The 20,326-nt window shown below is 40.1% G+C and overlaps 1 protein-coding gene across 1 annotated transcript in view; it reads right to left on the bottom strand.

Annotated features, from left to right (window-relative positions):
- The window catches only part of Lrp1b (LDL receptor related protein 1B), a 1,777,071-nt gene that overhangs the window by 875,184 nt on the left and 881,561 nt on the right, over nt 1–20,326 (bottom strand). Inside the window, exon 7 of the mRNA XM_041674488.1 lies at nt 11,676–11,838. Coding sequence (XP_041530422.1) covers nt 11,676–11,838 — 163 coding nt within the window. The remainder of the gene's footprint in view (nt 1–11,675; nt 11,839–20,326) is intronic.

Here is a 20,326-nt window from a genome sequence, read left to right as displayed (position 1 = left end):
CAGTTTCGAGAATAGTTTTGTTGAGGTGAATATCACCTTTACCACAGTTATTGATGTAGTTGTCACTACCATCTCTGTCTTCATCATCATCAAGGCTATTGCCATACTTATCTAGCACACGCAGACCTCCTACATAAAGCATCAACATATCAATCCTGAAGAATGCAATGTAATCTCAAGCACCTCACATTCCACAGCAAACAGTCTCATGATATTGGTCCCATATATTTCTCTTCTATTTTCAGTGAAGTGATCTCAGCATTGTTTTTTCAATTATTTTTTCCTAATAGAAAATTCACTGTATTCAGATATCTCTTTATAAGTCCTTATTCTTCACCATCACCAAGGTCTGCATGATTCAGTAGAAATTGATTTTACTTTCAGATCCACAAACAAATTCTGACGAATCCAGATTCAAACAGTATAAAACCACAAGCCAAGGTTACAAATATCTTTGTTTTCTTAAACATTTAAAGTTGAAATGACAAAAAAAGAAAACCTGTGACATATGTAGAGACCAGGAGTAAGTAGAACACTGGCCCTTTCATCAAGGGAACATAGATCATCACAAAATATAAAGAACAGCATACAGAAGGATAGGCATAGGAGAACATAGGACCAGAGAAAACTTTAACAAGAAAAAAAAAATTGTGCAACTATCCAACTTCCCAAGAAGGGTGCATATATACCTCACCTTTCTTAATTTTTATCCAAGTTGACCACAGATATGGCCTGACCAAAAACTAGTAGGTCTAGCTATCTTTTTATACTCTAAAGGAGAATATTTTGCAGAAATTTCATGGTTTGTTGTTTTATTTAGAGTTGGAGAGAGTAGTGGTTTTAGAGTCTCTGTAGTTTGGTTCACATGACTGTGACAAAAACAAACAAAAATTATGATGTGAATGAAGGTCTTGTACTTCAGCCTAACTGGAGAGTATTCAAATGGGAACATAAGGGAAGGTATGCACATATATCTGGGAACCACAATGTAGGATTCCAATGGACAAGTGTTTACTGTACATCCATGTCCTCATTTCCATGAATTGTGTTGTAAGGATCAAGCAACTGTTTATTACAATGCCAGGCGTTCTTGATTCCATAACACATGGCAAAGCTCATGTGTAGTCTGTGAATTATATACCTATTTCAATTAATCAAATGGGTAAGTTAATTGTTATGCATAAATTTGAATGTTAGACCAATTGAATCTAGAAGTCAACAAATAGTTTTGAGTTAAAACTAAAAAAATATACATATATAAATATATAAATCACACAGTGTCCCATTTTAGAGGTTCTATGCTGACTGTTGGGTTTCAGACTCTTCATATAAGTGGGACCAAACTCAAACTCATAAGATTGGCTAACTTAATGGCAGAAAAATGTTAGATTTGCTTTCTGAAAAACCATCAGTTACTTTTGAATCTAATCGGGATAATTTGTTTAGTTGCTCATTAATTTAAGTGCAATGCTTTATTTCACTGGCTTACAAAGACACCTCTCTCACAAAGAAAAGACACCAAAAAAAAACAAAAACAAAAACAAAAACAAAAAACTAATTCAATGTTTGCCTTTTCTTTTTGCATGACAAAATAATTGAATTTAAACTACTTTTCCAGCTGTTATTTTGACTTTAGAGTGAGGCCCATTTCTACATAGTCAACCTACTAAGAGTTTGGCTCCGGGGAAAACAGTTTCGGTTCAATAGCCTGCAAATTTCAGCAGTCCAGAAGCATAAAACAGACCTCAGAATAAAAACGTAAAACTGGTTTCGCTTCTTTTTTTTTATTGACTAAACTATAGAACCTGATAAAAACGTAAGTTGATTTCAGATATTAAAATGTGGTAATGTGCAGGTAGAAGGGAATAAGAGAGTTATTGTATTGTTTTAGTTTTGTCCTTTCCTCATGTGCTTTTATAAAATGAGATTCCCTTGGGCTTTGAAATTTTCATTTTTCACCTAAACTATTATTGACCTGAATAATTAAAAAAGAAATACAAAAAACCCCACTGCCTAGTATTTTTAAATAATTCAAAATTTGGGGAAACTATATCCCAAAGTTCTCATAGTATCTGATATGCCATGTGTAACTCTTATGTTCTCCTAGCTTTTCAAGAATGCTGTGTAACTTGTCTTGATGCTCTCATCACACCTAAGCACCATGGGAGTTGCAATGTACTGGAATATGTACCATTACTGAAGAAGCAGGCCTGCTGCCTGCAACCCAATTTCTGTTTGACAAAACTCCCAGCGAGAAACAACTAGAGACCATTTTCAACTGTTTGAAACTCTAAACAATTCTCTATACTATTAGCAGAGACTGTTTTAGAATGTAATCTATTTTATGGCAGGAAGTGAAAAAGCTTTCCAGCCACTTGACAATCATTTTATAAGTGAAACAAAATGTATTTACCATTACCCAGCATTAGGAAACATTCAGTTTCCCTGTATCAGGGAATCAATCAGAAAGAATAAAAACTACCATCACTTTCATAAAATGTTCTTAAACACAAAAATAGGGATAATGGGTATGTTATTAGCATAACACCCAGGAGCTTGGTGTCACATAAAATGTTAAAGACAGATATATATCTTAAAAATAGAAAATAATATTACCCAGAAAGCAATTACAGGATTCTGACTGAAGGAAAATAGAATAAAGAGTTGAAACAAAGCTATACTTCTCGCCTTTTCAAACATGCTGAGCTAAGTTTTAAAAGGCTGCTCAATTCCTGAGGGCCCCATGAAGAGAAAAAGAACTTGGGATGGTAGTTAGAGCAGATGACTTCAGCCCTTAACCCTTTGCCTGTTGCGCTGGTGTGACCCTTTTTCATTTCCATGCCACTGGCCTCCATCTGCTGAAAGCAAAAACCAAGCAATCCATTTACGTGGATATGCATAACAATTCTGGCGAAGATGAAGATGGCAATCCTGGTCAGGGACCTTTTCTACACTCAAGGAGCAAGTGCAACGTATCACAGCCAGAGTGGCATTAGTGTGAGAAGAACTGGGCCTCTCTCAGGGCACAAGTGTGAGGAACCTATTTGTTTAACACTTTGAACTCAGTTCCTGGGACTACCTGAGATCCACCATTTTAAGTAAGGTGATGAATCTCTTCCTAAGCTATTATTTTTATTTTCTGATACTTCCTCTTTCTGAGTGGCATCTTAAATCAACCAGAAGCATTCCTGGGAGGCTAAAGCAACCCTGAGTAGGGTTAATTGAAACAGAATTGTAAACCCAGTAATTAAGAAACGAGTTTAACAGACCTACAGAACTTACCCTGTGAAGCCAGAATCAAGAGCAACGCAGTAAGCAAGAATGGGGACTTTCTTAACTCTTCCTTTTGGTCAACTTTACTGTTTATGGTTAATTTACCAGAATTACATCACTTTCTCATTCCTTTTCCTCCCTCAAACCCTTCCCAAGTACACTCCCTAATCTCAAACTGATAATGTCTTTCTCTTTGTTTATTATTGTTGAATATATGTGTGTATGAACATTATACACACAGAGATACACACATTAAACACATACATAGTTCTCTCTCTCTATATACACACACACACACACACACACACATATGTATATACGTACATACACACACACACATCGTATATACATGTTGACAGTCTGCTGAATCCTTCCTTTTATGTTTGTGTGTATATATTTATAGGGTCTTTTTCATGATGATACATCTGGGAATGGTGTGAGATGAGGAACAGGATTGTTATACCAGATGGGGTTACATTTTAGCCAAGGCTGTACGACAGAAGCATTGCCCTAAATCACTTGCCTGTCCCCAGGCTCATCACAATATAACAGAAACGCTGCAGCAGTATGCAGAGACTAAGGTAAAACTGCACCACCCTCCGCTTGAAGAAAGGGCAGAGCGTCTTTACAAGACTGATGATGAAATTATCACCTATATACAAAATAGTGTTATAAATTCTGCGTGTCATTTGACTATCACTGACAAGCAACTATGAGTTGGTCAGGTCTCTAGCATCAGACCTCAGTTCTGAGGACCCTTAGTGTTCTTAGCTTGGGTCGGAGATCATTGTATCTGAGGAACTGATACCTTCTAGAACCAAGCAGATCAAGGCCTGTGATTTTCTTCTGGTGCTCCATTCACACAGGTTCTCTTACATGTTTTCTTGTTTGTCCTGGGCTTTTAACCACTGTTGCTCTCTCTGTGGTGGCTACTCAGAGGTCGGCCTTTGCTGTCGGGACTCCAATCCTGCCTCCGTTAGTACAGTGCAGGAAAGGGATTATCCACAGAATCAGCCTAGGGTGGCCAAGTTAAGCCAGGCATAGGCATACTATCCTGTGGAGAGGATCTCAGTATATGAGTGGGATGTAGGCCAACTGCGTGACATGCTAGGTTCAAGCCTGCACAGGGTGGTTCAGGGGTTGCCGGTTCTTCAGTTTCAAAGCATCATTGCCCATCCCCTCTCCTTCTTCAGCAGCAAGTATAGTAATGGTGGTTCCAACCCCAGGGCCTGGGTTTCTAGAGGTGTTGTGTTCCCTGCCACTAACACAAGGAGTGATCTTCAGCATCAAATGAAGACACCGTACACCTAGTACCTGCATTTGGCTTCATGGAGCCTCCACAGTGATCTTCTGTTGTCCAGACTCAAGTACCAGCTTTGCCAAACATCAGGGCACCTGACTACTGTGTAGAATGTTGACTGTCAGGCCATGTCTATGGTCCTCACTGCTGTTATCCAATCTTCTACTATACTCTTTGTTCTAGCAAGAGCACATACTACTGAGAATAGTCATGGAAAGACCACTGGGGAGGTAATAAAGAGTTTCTCCCAAAAGTCTCATACACTGAGACAAGTAGCTTGCTTCTATACCTTCAAAAAAAGACTATGCCAAGATATCACAGTCATTTATTTGGCATCAGCAGCCATAAATATGGCTTTGAAGCAATCGAATCCTAGGCCTTGTATCAGTTATAATAGTTCCAGTACATGGGGAGTGGGGTGGAGGATGGTTGTGGCTGTTTAGTGGTAAGTGTTCGTCCTGTGGACCAGGTGGAAGCAATTCATTAACTTTTGTGGCTGCAAAAACTGTCGGGCAGTCCTGGCCAGTGTGGTACCTTCAGGAACCAGTGCAATGAGCTGCAGTCTTTGCAGAGCTATTTCAAAGCTACCATGGAGTGTTCAAGGCAGCTGGTGCTGGCACAGACACAGTGTGTAGGTGCACTGACTTTTAGGCATAGAGTTCCTTTGCATAAGACACCTCAGACAGCCAGAGAGAATTCTCAGAGCTACTAATTAAGGAGTCATTCATGTCTGTACTGATTTGCAGGAAGACGAACATCAGAAGCAATGGTTACAATACAAGCTCAGTGTTAACACTAAATCATTTTAATCATTATAGTCTTAAATGTTATTTAATGAAGAGAAATTTATAAACAAATTTTAACAGTTAGTACATTATCCAGAAATTACAAGAATCAGGAAAACTCTTACATGTTGTTGGTAGGAACATAAAGTCCTACAGGCATTAGGGAAATTAGTATGGAGGGGCCTCAAAAATCCTAAAGGTTAAATAGATATCATAAGATGCAACGATCTCAAACAATACAGTGTGCCTATGTTGCATTTACAGATTTACCTAACTGCATTGGTTACTGCAACTGCATTCATAATATCAGAAATTTCATTCACTCTAGGAGTTTATGAAGGAATATGTTAGTAAAAAGTTAGCATACATTTGCATACAGTGGAATTTTAATCATCCATTAATAAAAATAAAATTTTGTCATTTCTGGAAACATGGATGAGTAGTAAGTGCATTATATAAGTGAAATAAGCCACTAATAGGACAAATAGCACACACTGTCTTATAATTACAGAACCGAAGTTGATCCTTTATAGGTAGAGGGGACAATAGTGGTTTCCTGAGGCCAAGAAGATTGCTGGGAAGTAAATATTTCATTACTGGATTAGAGTCACCATTAGATAAAGGAATCAATGTTAGTATTCTGCAGTGTGGGAGGGGCTAAAATTAATAATTCCATTGATTACAGATTTGAAAAATTTAAAAATAGCTCAAAGAAAGTAATTTAAATATCCTCAACACAAAAATAATAAACATTTAAGACATGCTAATTAGTTAATTTCATCACTATATGCTGCATACTCATCACAGATCTCATTGTATGTCTCAGGTATATATATGTATACACACACACAGTTTAAAAGACATGAAGGAAAGGAGAAATACTATCTATTAAGGGTATACCCTATATTGTGGAAAGGTATCAGAATCTATGACTGCATTGTTGTGAAGAAGGTTAAGAAGTTGATGTTTTAGAGTTACCTTAGAGAGATGAGTAGGTGTAGCCTTCCATTGCAAAGTGAGAGATCAAATGTAAAGTCTTAAATTGTAAAATTTCAAAAACTATATAAGTCATGGATTGTAAATAAGTATAAGACCTACTAAGATTGTGACCTAGTTAGAGTACTGTCTTTACCAACTTTTTCAAACTTAAATTCATTAAAACAAGACCATTTCAGCCCCCATATCTATAAGTGAATGTAGTGTATTGGGATAAATACCCATTATTATACCTTACTTTTCAAATAATCACATAGTTTTAGGTTATTTGGTATCTGCACTTTCAATAGTATATTGACAATTTCACATCATAGTGAAATTCATCCCTGTCTGAGGTCTGATGTGAATACTTTGTTCAATAAGAAAATGAGACCTCCTACAATGGAATAGCTTCTGTAAATCAAAGAACATGGTCAACAGGACAAAACGGTAGCCTACAGAATGGGAAAAGTTCTTCACCAAACCCACATTGGACAAAGGACTGATCTGAAAATATACCAAGAACTCAAGAAACTTGACATCAAAGAACAAATAATCCAATAAAATTGGGGTACAGACCTAAACAGAGAATTCTCAAAAGACGAATCTCAAATAGATGAAAGACACTTAAGGAAATGTTCAACATCCTTAGCCATCGAAAAATGCAAATCAAAACAACTTTGAGATTCCATCTTATTCCTGGAGGAATGGCAAAGATCAAAAATCCTGGAGAAGATGTGGGGGAAGAGGATGCAGGGGGTAGTGCAAACTTGTACAGCTGCTTTGGAAATCAGTATGGTGATTTCTCAGAAAATTAGGAAGCAGTCTACCTCAAGAACCATCAATACCACTTTTGGGTATATACCCAAAGGATACTCAATCATACCACAAGGACATGTGCTCAACTATTTTCATAACAGCATTATTTGTAATATCCAGAACCTGAAAAAAATCCTAGATCCTCCTCAACCAAAAAAAAATGGGTAATGAAAATGTGGTATATTTATAAAATGGAGTAATATTCAGTGGTTAAAAATAATAATGGCGTCTTGAAACCTGCAGGCAGATGGATAGATCTATAATAAAACCACTTAAGTGAAGTAATCCAGACCCAGAAAGACAAATATAATATGTACTCACTCATCAGTGGCTTTTAGACATAAAACAAAACAAAAAAAGTTTAGCCTAGAGTACATAGCCACAGAGAACATAAATGTTGCAAGGGAGGGATCACTTGTTGGTACCCGGCTGCCAGGCTAGCTTAGACCCAAAGTCATCACACAGAAACTCTTTTAATTAAATCACTGCTTGGCCAATTAGCCCTAGCAATACCTAGATAGTAAAGAGGACCCTAAGAGAGACATACATGAATCTAATATAGGAAGGATAGAAAGACAAGATCTTCTTAGTAAATTGGGAGGATGGGGGAATCACAGGAGAGAGTAGAAGGCGAGAAGGGAGGAAGGGAACAGAGCAGAGAAAATGTATAGTTCAATCAAAACAAGCAAGCAAACAAACAAAAATGAATCTGAAAGTGCCAGCTAGAACAAAAGCCAGACTCAGCTTGCCCATGATCTCAGTTAAAACCAATGGACTCAGCTAATACATAGTACCGAAGCAAGCCGTCACTAATAGTGTGCACAGACAAAAGCAGCCGTCATCAAATTTCACTGTTACCCTTTTGTGTTGGAAATGATGAAGCCCATGTAAATTCATGTCTACACAACTGTTAAAGGCAGTTTCCCGTTTCCTTCTTTCTTATTGAGGTTCATATCATGCTAGCCTGCAAGATGGCATCTCTTAGCATTTAAGGAGATAGCAGAATAAAACAGACAAACAAACAAAACAAAACACAAATAACACAACCAAACAAATAAACAAACTGATATTCTGTTCTTTATCCTTGTTCCCTTCTTTTGATGACACAGATCTTGAAGAAGCATGGCGTTGCAAAACCCAGTCAACCACCATTAAATAACAACCTCCTCTGCCTTATCCTACTGATCTACAAGTACTGGCATCATTTAAAGGTAGCATAAAATTCACATGTTTTGTTTTAGTTTGGTGTTTGTTTTTCAGTTTTAAAAGCTCCTATGTTAATTTGAAAATAATTAGCTCTTTTGAATGCTTTTCTTTTGTTAATATCTCTTAATAATATGTTGTGGTATTGGGCATGGGGAGAGGTTGGAGGATCTGGGAATTGCTGAGAGAGAGAGCCAAGTGATTAGAATATATTGTATGAAAAGAAAATCGTTCCCAATAAAAGAAGAAAATAGTGGAACAGGATTATTCTTTCTTCCACATCTTATTCTAAAAGGACATTACCAAAATATTTATATCCTATATAAGTTTTCTTAGCTTAATAAAACTTTAAAAACTTATGAACATAGCAATGCTTGAGGAGGAGATTTCCTCCACTCCTCTCTTGTTCCCACAGCTGCTCTGTATTTCCCCTCCAATACCATGAACCCATTTTATTTTCATTCCTAACAGATATCTCATTTTCCTATTTGTCTTGTATTCCTCAGTACTTTTTTTCTTAAATAAATGCAGTCCACATGAAATTTATGCCCATTGAGGAGACTGGTCACCAGAAAGTGAATCTGCTGGAAATGAAACAAGGTCTAGGATGGAGTAAGATACCGTTCTTAACTATCAAACAAGCAGAATCCTCGTGGCCACCTGAAAGACTGGTTATTTTTAATATTGGTCACACTATGACTTCTTTGCTACCCTCCAACATTAATAGCTCCTCATCTATAATTTATAGGTGCTTTTCTAGGAGCCACTGAAAGGAAATATTGTTGAACAATGAAAGAAAAACCTTGAGAAATATCTCAGGAAAATTGCCTGAAATGGTAAGTTGAAGAAAGTAATTAAAAATTGAAGACAATATGCAAACATCATTAGAAACTTCTTTTTGACATATTTTTATTGAGATTGGCTCCAGGCGTGATGAGATTCCACAAAGCATTAGTCTTCTGTGTCCAAACTTCAAACAACTAAAAACACCAGAGAATAACATTGGAACGATAATGATGCTAATCAAAAGTCAAGTCATAGACACAGCAAAGAGAGCGGTGTTCCTTCTATGTGGTCTTTAGGACATAAGGCCATTCAGATGTGGTTCAAGCTTTCTAAGTTTAGGACTCAGGATTCCTGTCAGATGACTGATATATATATATATATATATATATATATATATATATATATATATATATATATATAATTTCTGAACACGCAGAACATACTGAAGCAAAGAAACATTTCCCTGCACAATTAGAAATAAGAGAAGTACTATGCTATTAACATTTCCCTATTCATAACTCTGGTACAGATATTATCTTCAGAACGAATCCTAGTGTGGATGGAAGAGGAATCTCCTCCCACTTTTCTCCATGCATCAGTGCACTGTCAGTCCAAAGACTATTCACACACAAGAGGAGCTGAGCTGAAACACTCAGCCCCAGACTGCATGAACTCACAATAGGAGAACAGTTCTCGCGTTGATATCTGCGCTCATGAATTGAAAAAGAGTTAGAGTCCGACCACGCAAAACATTTCAGAGCACCTATTGTGACAAATGACACACAGCAAATTACACTTAAGCAGTTCCAGAGTCCCAAGGAACCCATCAGAGAATGTGTGCAAACAGTGTTGGGGCTTTCTACTGCTAATGCTGTTGACAAAATGACAAAATATGGCTCTTTCTCATAATGACAGGGAGAAATAAGTTGCCTGCAAACATAAAGCATGCTGTTGCCGAGAATGAGAAACAACATTCACACATGCTACGTTTCGGTTGGCAGCTTTGTTGGAAAGACTCACGGCATCTTTGTTTTTAAGAAAGGCAAAGACTGTGGTGACTGGAGAGGAGGAACAAGGCAGCTTCACCTCTCAGTGTTTGGATAGACACGACTCTCGCAAGGCCGATTTGCAATTCAGTTAGCACCATCAGAGCAAAACTTGCAAGCACGTACATTTCCAAAAGGATGCCAAGAGAATGCCGCGAGCACATTTGTACATCTCTAATTCTTTCCTCCTAGCCTTACCCAACCACCCAAACAAATCAGTTTAAATACAACTTCTTTTCCTAATGCCTTTTGAAGCATCGCTGCAGTCAAGGCACCATCTGCTGCAAACACAAACAGAGCCTCATTCAAGAATTATGTTACGCAGCCTTCCTCGCAGAGTCCTTACGTGCAAGCTGTTCTTGTCAAAATCAGAACCATTGTGATGATGCATCTTAATATTCAATCAGACTTTAAGTAAAGAGTGACAAAAGTCCACATATGGATGGCAGCTGTTTCTTCAGTAAATATTTCCCCTTTATTGAACGGAGGCTTATGGCACTTTAGGCTAAGTTCCATAAGACATTTCAGCCGAACTGCCTGAGGACTGTTGAAATGACAGTAAGAATAAAATTCCAGTTTTCAGTCTGCCACAATTTACATATTCAAAAACAACAGTCCTTTCATCTCGAGTCGTTCTCTGTACTGTTGATTCCACATTCCCTTCAGCTACACTGAGTAATGAACAGGTGATTTTGAGTATTCCCTGCCTCTTTGTTTTTTCTTCTTCTAGTTATACTACCACGTTTACTTAATAAATGATGGGTTTTTTCTATATAGATTTTTCCCAATGTATGAACAAAATTCATAGGAATTCAAACATTTGTGATCGTATTTTAGCAAGAAGTAAATATTTTTAAAAGATTAATGATTCTATTATTTAAGAGAGAGTCTTTTAAGGACGGTTTATAAACCAATAAAATGAATCACAAATTAAAAAGCTAACAAGTAAGAAATGGATTCCGCTAAGTTCATTAATCCAATAATATTATTAGGCTAAAATATCAATGTTTATTGGAAAAATAATCTTAACTAACAAAGATATCTTTAATGTTGGAGTATCCATGAACATAAATTGTATTTAGCTTATAAAAACCAAAATGCTATGCTGGCTCAAGTAGATTAACAGTGTGTCTTTCAAGAAGCATTTGTGAAACTTGCTAACTCTAAGGTCTCCTGTTGAGCATCAGAAATGAATTTGACACTCCACTGAGGTTGTTTGTAGACCACAGGCAATTTTTGGAAAAAAAGAGAAGTGTATTGGTGTCTCAAAAGAGGTCTGCAGAATCACTCCATGTTAGGACGCCGATAGCCACTAAGTTTCAAATGTTGACTTTTGGCCAGTTTCTTTTCTTGCAATGTTAGGACTAAAATCAATACATTTCTTTTTAATAATGTTAACATCTGATTTCCTAGAGAACCTTATGTTAGACTTTGATCCATTTTTCTAGACCTTTTCTAGACCTGGCACGCTGAAGGTGATGATCTTACCCTGCCATGGGATCTGCTGCTATGGCTTTAGGATTGTGAAGTTCCAGCTCAATCAGGGTGACACACACGGAGCCATTGTGATTGCAAACAAAGATTCGGTCACTGATGTGGTCCACGAAGTAGAAATTTCTTGTAAGCCAGTCAATTGCCATTTGTTCCACATCTGAAAAACATATATGCAGAATAACTCAGTCACAAACACAAACGTCTTGATCATAGCCAGAATATACAGTCTGTGCATGCCATCCCAGAAAAGAGCTAAAGCACAGGGGTTTTGTTAGTTAGCTTTGTTTTTGTTTTACCTGTTTTGTTTTTATGTCTTAAAAAACCTACAAAGAAAAATTTCAACAATGTGAATATAAGTGAGCAAAATATGAAAAATAATGTTTATTCCACGGCTGTCTCTTTGCTATGTAAACAGTGAAGACTTATGCTGACTTAGAAAAAAGAAAGTTTTTATTCTTAAAATATAGGCATTATAGCCGGGTGGTGGTGGCACACGCCTTTAATCCCAGCACTCGGGAGTTCGAGGCTAGCCTGGTCTAGAAGAGCTAGTTCCAGGACAGGAACCAAAAAAGCTACGGAGAAACCCTGTCTCAAAAAAAAAAAAAAGAAGAAGAAGAAGAAGAAGAAGAAGAAGAAGAAGAAGAAGAAGAAGAAAAATATAGGCATTAACATTGTAACATTCTTCTGGATTTGTCAAAACATCTCATTTCATCAATGAATACCAGAAGTTCAACAATAAAACTCATTTGTAATAATGAGAGAGTATCTTTTGTCAATCTTTGTTCTCAATGATCTATATAAAAAGGAAGAGAGAGGTCATAGAGTTTCAAAGGAAGAGAGATTATAAATCAGGTGTTATAAAGAGGAAGAGGGGGACAAGGGAACATAAGGAGGTAAATACACTGGGGGTGGGAGGATAGGGTAGAAGAGAGTACAGTTGAGATAACTGCCATTAATGTCTATTGAAAATGCCATAGGGAGACATTCTATTTTGGAAGCAACCTAATGTATATATAAGCATATACATATGCGTATACATATCCAAAATGGAGCTTGCCTATAATAGGAAGAAAAGGGCATACTCAAGTCAATAGGTTATCAAAAGCCAAGTGCCAAGTGTTGTTCTCTTGTGACACTACAACTCCCAGCGTTCCCCTGGGGACACATTTCCCAGAAGCTTTTGCATTCCCCATTAAAAAGCGGGGGCCACCACAAGCCCCCCCCCTCTCTCTTTCTCTCTTTCTCCCCCCTTCTCTTCCCGCCTTCCCTACCGTGTCTGCATGCCCCCCTATCTGTTTGTTGCCCCTCCTCCATTAAAAGTGCACCCACGTGGGACCACCGCATGCCTGTGTTTTTTCCTCGTGTAACTGTCTCTACCGTCTAACCGCAGAAATTAAGAACAATATTGGTGCCGTCCTTGACTCGGTGACCTCTTCGTCCCGGCACCTGAGGCTTTTGCCTCTGGGTTTCACCGGCACAAGTTCTAAACGAACCGACCACCTGCACTCACCTCCACCTGTTTACCATGGCCATTCTCCACAGCCTTATCCTAATCCGTGAGTTAACCTGAGTTGGCTTCCTTCCCCCGGGGCGCTCAGAGACTGTCCGGCCAGCTTTCTTTGCGCATCCTGGACTAGGTCGCCAACCTCCCTCCCCCTTCCCCCCTGGCTTTTTGCCCTTGGCTGAAACCTGCCTCAGTCCACGCGCCCAGGAGTTCGGTGCTCCGGGCTTTTTTTTTCTAACCTTTTCCTGTCCTCTTCCAGCCCGCTCGCTCAATGCAGTGCCTTTGGGCCCTATGCAGGCCCTGAAAAGCTTAATTGTCTCCTCCCAGCCGGGGCTTTTTCTCCCCGTACGGTAGCTGGGTTCGGGCCAGTTAAGAGTTAGCACGCCCCAAAAACACTCGGACACCTGTGTTTTTTGGCTTGCCGTGTTCGTGGTACTCTGGTGGTACCTTTTTGCGGGCAGGCTGCGCTTCACCTATGGGCTCTAAGCATTCTAAGCCGTTTCCCCCCATCTTCCCCTCTCGGCCAGCTTCTGAAAGCTCTAATCAATGCCATCCCTCCAGGGACCCTCTGCTCCCGCTGCCGCTATGGATCCCGCTGACAAACCTCTACCCCCCTGCCTCCACACACCCCCCCACCACGCCTCGAGGGGCCACTTGCTCTCGCTCCTCCCAGTCTAGCAACAGACGGCTCACCCATTCCTCTTTCTTCCAAGGTATACCCGCTCCCTCTCCGAACCAGCCTCACCCCACTTCTCCCGCAACAGGTCGTGCATGTCTTCGGATTCTTCCCTGTCTCCTCTACGCCACAGGTCACACAGCTGGCTTAAAGTGTCTCCTCCCTGTCCTACGCCTCCCCCTCGATCTTCCAAAGCCCCTCTAGGCTCCCGCTGTCACTAACCACCACTCTTCCGTTGTTACACCTAAGGATATCTGGCTCCTAAAAGCTACAGCAGCCTCCTGTCAGATCTGCCAAAAGTCAGATCCCAGGACTAAATATCGTAGCTTCCCTTTCCCTACCCACCAAGCAAGGGGCTCCCTTCCGGGAACTGACTGGCAGCTGGATTTTACTCATATGCCCACAGTCAGGAGAATTAAATATCTCCTGGTTCTGGTGGATACAATGTCTGGGTGGGTTGAAGCCTTCCCCACCTCTAACAAGAGGGCCCAGACAGTCTCTGATATTCTTCTCCGAGAGATTATTCCTCGGTTTGGACTCCCAACCTCTCTTCAGTCAGATAACGGTCCAGAGTTTACTTCTCAGATTTCTCAAAATCTGTCTGAAGCGCTTGGAATCCCCTGGAATTTTCACATACCATACCATCCTCAGTCGTCAGGTAAGGTAGAAGGAACTAACCGCTCTTTAAAGGAAGCCCTCATTAAGATGTCACAAGAGCTCCACCTGGACTGGGTAAGGCTCCTGCCTTTAGCTCTTCTCCAACTCCAAGCCCTTCCAAGGGGCCCCCTCCTCATCTCACCCTTTGAACTCATGTATGGGCGGCCGGTCTTAACCCCAGGCTTCTCATCTGAGACCTCTCCCCTTCCTGACCACCTGCTCACTCCCCTCTTTTCCCACTTACGCTCACTACTATCGGACTTCACAGATCACTCACTACCTCGACCATGTGCCAATACATGTCCGCCACCGGTTAAAATAGGGGATGAGGTATTACTCTCACCCCCAGGCCAGCGCCCTTCATCCCTTTCCCCTAAATGGCAGTGCCCTTTCAAAGTAATTCTTTTAACTCCCACAGCTGCCAAGCTTAAAGGAATTCCTCACTGGATTCGCCTGTCACATCTTAAACCGTTTATCTCCACAGCTCAAGATAATCTTTCATATATGGTAACTCAAACCAGACCCTGTTCTCTTAAGTTCCAAAGGACGCCAGATTCAGCCCCCCCCCCCTACTACAGTCTAAGGAAAACAATGGTCCCGATCCGTCGCTGTGTTAACACACCCTCCCTTCTTTAAATTCATAAATAACCGTCTAGCTGTCGTTACAGGTACCCCTATCAAATACGGAGTCAAGTGGTAAGCAGATTCTCCTCTACAAAGGCTCTTTAACATAACAGGCCAGCTGCTGACTGCAGCAGTGGCCCCTGAAATGTTAAGAAATGTATGGTTAGAATCTATTTCTTTTAAGACAGTTTCCTTAAGCTCCAGGATGCCAGCCCAACCCATCTAAACGAATCAAACACAAACAGAATAATGGAATAAGTATCACTTAATTTTTTATCATTCTTAACCCTGGACATCCTAAGACTCCCTCACCTGGATCTCCTCTCCCCCCCCACCCCAGCTTCCCCTCCCAAAATCCCCCCCCTTCTTTTAATTTTTTTTCTTTTACTAATGAAACTTTTGCCTTCCAGCATCTTAATGATGACCCAGCTACTCAGGAAAAGCCACACAGATTTCTTCAATCAGCCGCCCCAGACAACAGCCAGGACTTCAAATGCCAGCGGTACAATCAACCAACTACAGCAGCGACCTTGGACACCAGTGACCAACTACACCAGCGACCGCAAATGCCAATGGGACATTGCCAAGATAATCAGACATTTCCTGGACCCCTCAACGCCCAAAGCCAGCAGGAAGCAGCCATGAGAGACCGGACTACGCCCCCATTCCCTACCCTTTAAGGTCCCCCAATTTTTTTAATCAAACCAAAGGGTGAAATGTTGTTCTCTTGCGACACTACAACTCCCAGCGTTCCCCTGGGGACACATTTCCCAGAAGCTTTTGCATTCCCCGTTAAAAAGCAGGGGCCACCACGAGCCCCTCCTCTCTCTCTTTCTCTCTCTCTCCCCCCTTCTCTTCCCGCTTTCCCTACCGTGTCTGCATGCCCCCCCACCTGTTTGTTGCCCCTCCTCCATTAAAAGTGCACCCACGTGGGACCACCGCGTGTCTGTATCTTTTCCTCGCATAACTGTCTCTACCGTCTAACCCGCAGAAATTAAGAACAATACCAAGTATGGGCTGCCTATTTTTGAGCTATTGGACAATGGGGTCCCATAAACCCTCCAAACATTACTGGTATCACAATTGCACTTGATTACCCACCAGACAATGAAAAGACCCTACTACCAAAGATAGCACATGCTTGAATGATGGAACAATGAGATATTGCACTGTTACCAACCTGGATAGCTTTCATAGACCTGAAAAATCATATGATCTGGAGAGAAAATATTAAACAGTTTTGCTTATCTATGAATCCTGTTACATAAAATAATGACTGGTCTGACAATATATAACCACTGATACAATAGTAGAATGAACAGTATGGAAGTAGAGGCCTCAGGGTCCCCTGTAAGGGAGCCTGCACACCTCCAGCTCCTGCGCCAGGCTTCCTGGGCTCTTCTGGATACCGCCCCCCCCCCTTGCTCCATTCATCCTTAGTCCCTGGATCATTGGGCTACCAGCGGCCCTGTTTAGTTGCAGAGGAACTCCATCTGGATGGGTGAGTGTGTGCTATCCAGGGGTGGACTGTCCTGGAAGAGAGCACAAACTCCCCTCCCCCAGCTCCTTCTGCAGGGCTGTCTTTCTTTTGCACGACCCAGCACCCAAGCCCCCCTCCCCAACCCTGCCCTGCTGTATGCTAGGACCAGTGCTCAAGAACAGTTTTAAGCTCCTACACTAAGGCTACCCACCCAGAGCGGTGAGTGCCTGCCTACCGGCAGGCCTCAGGGTCCCCTGTAAGGGAGCCCGCACACCTCCAGCTCCTGCGCCAGGCTTCCGGTACTCTTCTGGATAGCCCCCCCTTGCTCCTTTCATCCTTTTGCCCCCGATCATTGAGCTACCTAGCGGCCCTGATTAGTTGCTGAGGAATCCCATCTGGACGGGAATGGTTCCTGCTTCTACACTGAAGAGATATACCCAGAGAGTCAATCACAGGAGAGACTGGACCAAGACACCAGGCCTTTCCTGGCTCCATTTGAAGGAAGAGATGGGAAGGCGCCAAGGCAAGAATTCCTCCAACAACCTGAAAGGCAACATGACACCACCAGAATCCAGGGATCCCGAAATAAGAAGAATTGTACACCCTACTCCAGAAGAAATAGAAGAAATCGACTCAAAAGTGAACTATATGAAAATAATAGAGGACCTTAAACAGGAGGTGAAAAACTGCCATCAACAATTAGAGATTACAAACAAAAAAGTAGAGGAAATGAATAAATCGCTCAAAGGCACGCAAGAAAACCAAGAGAAACAAGAAAAAGCAATCAAACAGGTTAGGGATGCGGTTCAAGACTTGAAGAATGAGATGGAAGCAATGAAGAAAACACAAACCGAGGGAAGGATGGAGATGGAAAATCTGGGTAAACGAACAGGAACTACAGAGACAAGTACTAACAACAGATTTCAAGAGATAGAAGAAAGAATGTCAGACACTGAAGATACCATAGAGAAAATAAACACACTGATCAAAGAAAACAGCAAAACCAACAAATCCTCATCACAAAACATTCAGGAAATCTGGGACACAATAAAAAGACCAAACCTAAGAATAATTGGGATAGAAGAAGGAAAAGAAGTACAGCTCAACGGTCCAGAAAATATATTTAATAAAATTATAGAAGAAAACTTTCCCAACCTAAAGAAAGATATTCCTTTGAAGGTTCAAGAAGCATACAGAACACCGAATAGACTGGACCAAAAAAAAAAAAAATCTCCTCGTCATTTAATAATCAAAACACAAAACATACACAATAAAGAAAGAATATTAAGAGCTGCAAAGGAAAAGGGTCAAGTTACTTATAAGGGTAAACCTATCAGACTTACACCTGACTTCTCTATGGAAACCATGAAAGCCAGAAGGTCCTGGATAGATGTACTTCAGAAACTAAGAGACCATGGGTGCAAGCCCAGACTACTATACCTAGCCAAGCTTTCATTCACTATAAATGGAGAAATCAAAATTTTCCAGGATAAGAACAAATTTAAACAATACGTTACCACAAATCCAGCCTTACAGAAAGTAATAGAAGGAACAGTATGGAAGTAAACATATTTTTTTATCATACTTAGAGCCAACACACAAAATAAGAGTCAAGCCTGGAACTATTAACTGGGCCCAAAACCTAGTGAGTAGCAAGGTCATAGGCAGTAGAAGATAGCCTAATCCTATAATTTTCCTGAATTGACATAGCAATAGACTGTCACCTGTATTCTTATCTTCATATCCACTCCTTTTCTCTTTATAGCCATAAGATATCTCAACCCTCATGAGAGAAGTTTCGTTTTTGCAGTAGATGGTTTGAATAAAAATTCTCCCCATAGGCTCATAGAGAAAGGGACATCAGAAATGTGGCCTTATTGGAGTAGGTCTCATCTTTATGGAAGAAGTGTCTCATTGCAGGTGGGCTTTGAGGTTTCAGGTGTTCAAGCCAGCTAGGCCCAGTGACATTCTGTCTTGGCCTTGCTAGCACATATATTTCTTCACTGGCAGTGAAGCCCACTTCTTCAAGATACCAGCATATACAGAAGACTAACCGAGACATCCAAGCCTTGTGTGATTGAGCGACTACTAGATTCTTGAATTTTTTTGTTCACAGCTAGCCATTGTTGGATTACCTTTACTATCGAGGAAGAGAGAGAGGGGAGAGAGAGAGATTCATTCCACAAGTTCTGCAAATCTAGAGAACCCTAGCTAATACAATGTTGATTAATACAGAGACCCACAGCTGGTCAGTGGTACAGAGAATAAGATGCTGTGTGATGTTCTGCTCTAAACTGCCATCTAATTTATGTCCCTTTCCTTCAAGGCACAGGGATCATTGCAGAAGTGGGCAGAATAATTTTAAGGATCAGTGAATTGGTGTTTCCAGCAAACTAGTTCTTGCTAAGCATGACATGGCCATTGAGCACTGAATTCAGAGCACACATGAATCCATGTACAAGACCTGTATTAGAACAAGACAACTCCATACCCAGTATGGATGCAGCAGTCACTAATAAAGATCCCTCCTAGTCTAAAGGGCTGTTGGAATCTCATGGTTCCTTTGTAGGGTATATCAGTTTCTTTGTAGGTGGTACTATACCAAGAAGCATACAAAGAGCACCAAGTGGACTCAGGTTTGAAAATACACACCACATCAGAGAAAAGGGATAGGAGAGATAGTGGAGAAGCTCGGTGGCGGTATATGGATTTAAACAAGACATATTATATGCATGTGTAGAATTCTCAAACAATTAAAACTATAAAAGGATAGAAAATATATAGAAATGATGAGAAAAGAAAGCTTTATAACTTTGCCTACATAAAATGGCCCAATATTTTTAAATAAAGCAAAGGTGAGGTGACAGACAGATTCCTTCCATGGCATTCTCGGGCAGTGAACAAAAAAGAAAAAAAAAGGAAGGAAAATAAAGCTTAAGAATTCTTATTCTCTGCATTTCAAAACCATGTTACACAATGAGGATGGAACTATTTTATATCTGAGAGATGTAATAAAGAGGGCATCATCTTTTTCAAATATTTTCTTCTATTTCTGAGAATATAAATTATCAATCCACTGTATTTTAGTTAATTCATCTCAAATCCAAATAATTAACTGCTAATAGATATAATGGATAAAGCAGCCACATAAAATTATATATGTTTTATTTGAATATTTTCTGTTTTATTGTTCCATAGCTGTTACACTGTAGTTTGTAGTATAGTTTTATATAGTAGTGTAAATCTGCAGTGTATAATTTGTAGTTATAGGAAAAATAATCTCAATTATATGTTATAACTTTATGATATATTAAGCACTTACATCTATTCCATTATTCTCTTGTTAATATTTTTAAATATTCATAAAAATGAATCAAATTAAAAATGAGCTGAAGATGTTGCTTAGTTGGTACAATGTCTACCTTTTAAATTGCAAAAGTCTCTTGGTTCAATATGCAGCATCATGTAAGTCAGGCATGATGTTGTATGCCTGTAAACATAGCACTGAGAAAGTGGGAGTAAGGGATGAGAAGTTCTAGGTCATTCTCAGTTACAAAGCAAGTTTGAAACACTCTTAGCTACATGGAGCAGTCTAATTACCCTCAAATTGTAAAAGCATCAAATAACTAAAAGTACTTATGTGTACCAGATTCTCCATTGCTTTTACATTACTAGTACTGTTCTGAATCCTTCGATAATTGCAT

This window comes from Microtus oregoni, unplaced genomic scaffold, assembly GCF_018167655.1.
Source record: "Microtus oregoni isolate MIOR12 unplaced genomic scaffold, Mior012 000025F_ref0000491, whole genome shotgun sequence".
In the NCBI taxonomy this organism is placed as follows: domain Eukaryota; kingdom Metazoa; phylum Chordata; class Mammalia; order Rodentia; family Cricetidae; genus Microtus; species Microtus oregoni.
Note: the sequence above shows the minus strand (reverse complement) of the source record. Positions and strands in the feature narration are given on the sequence as shown.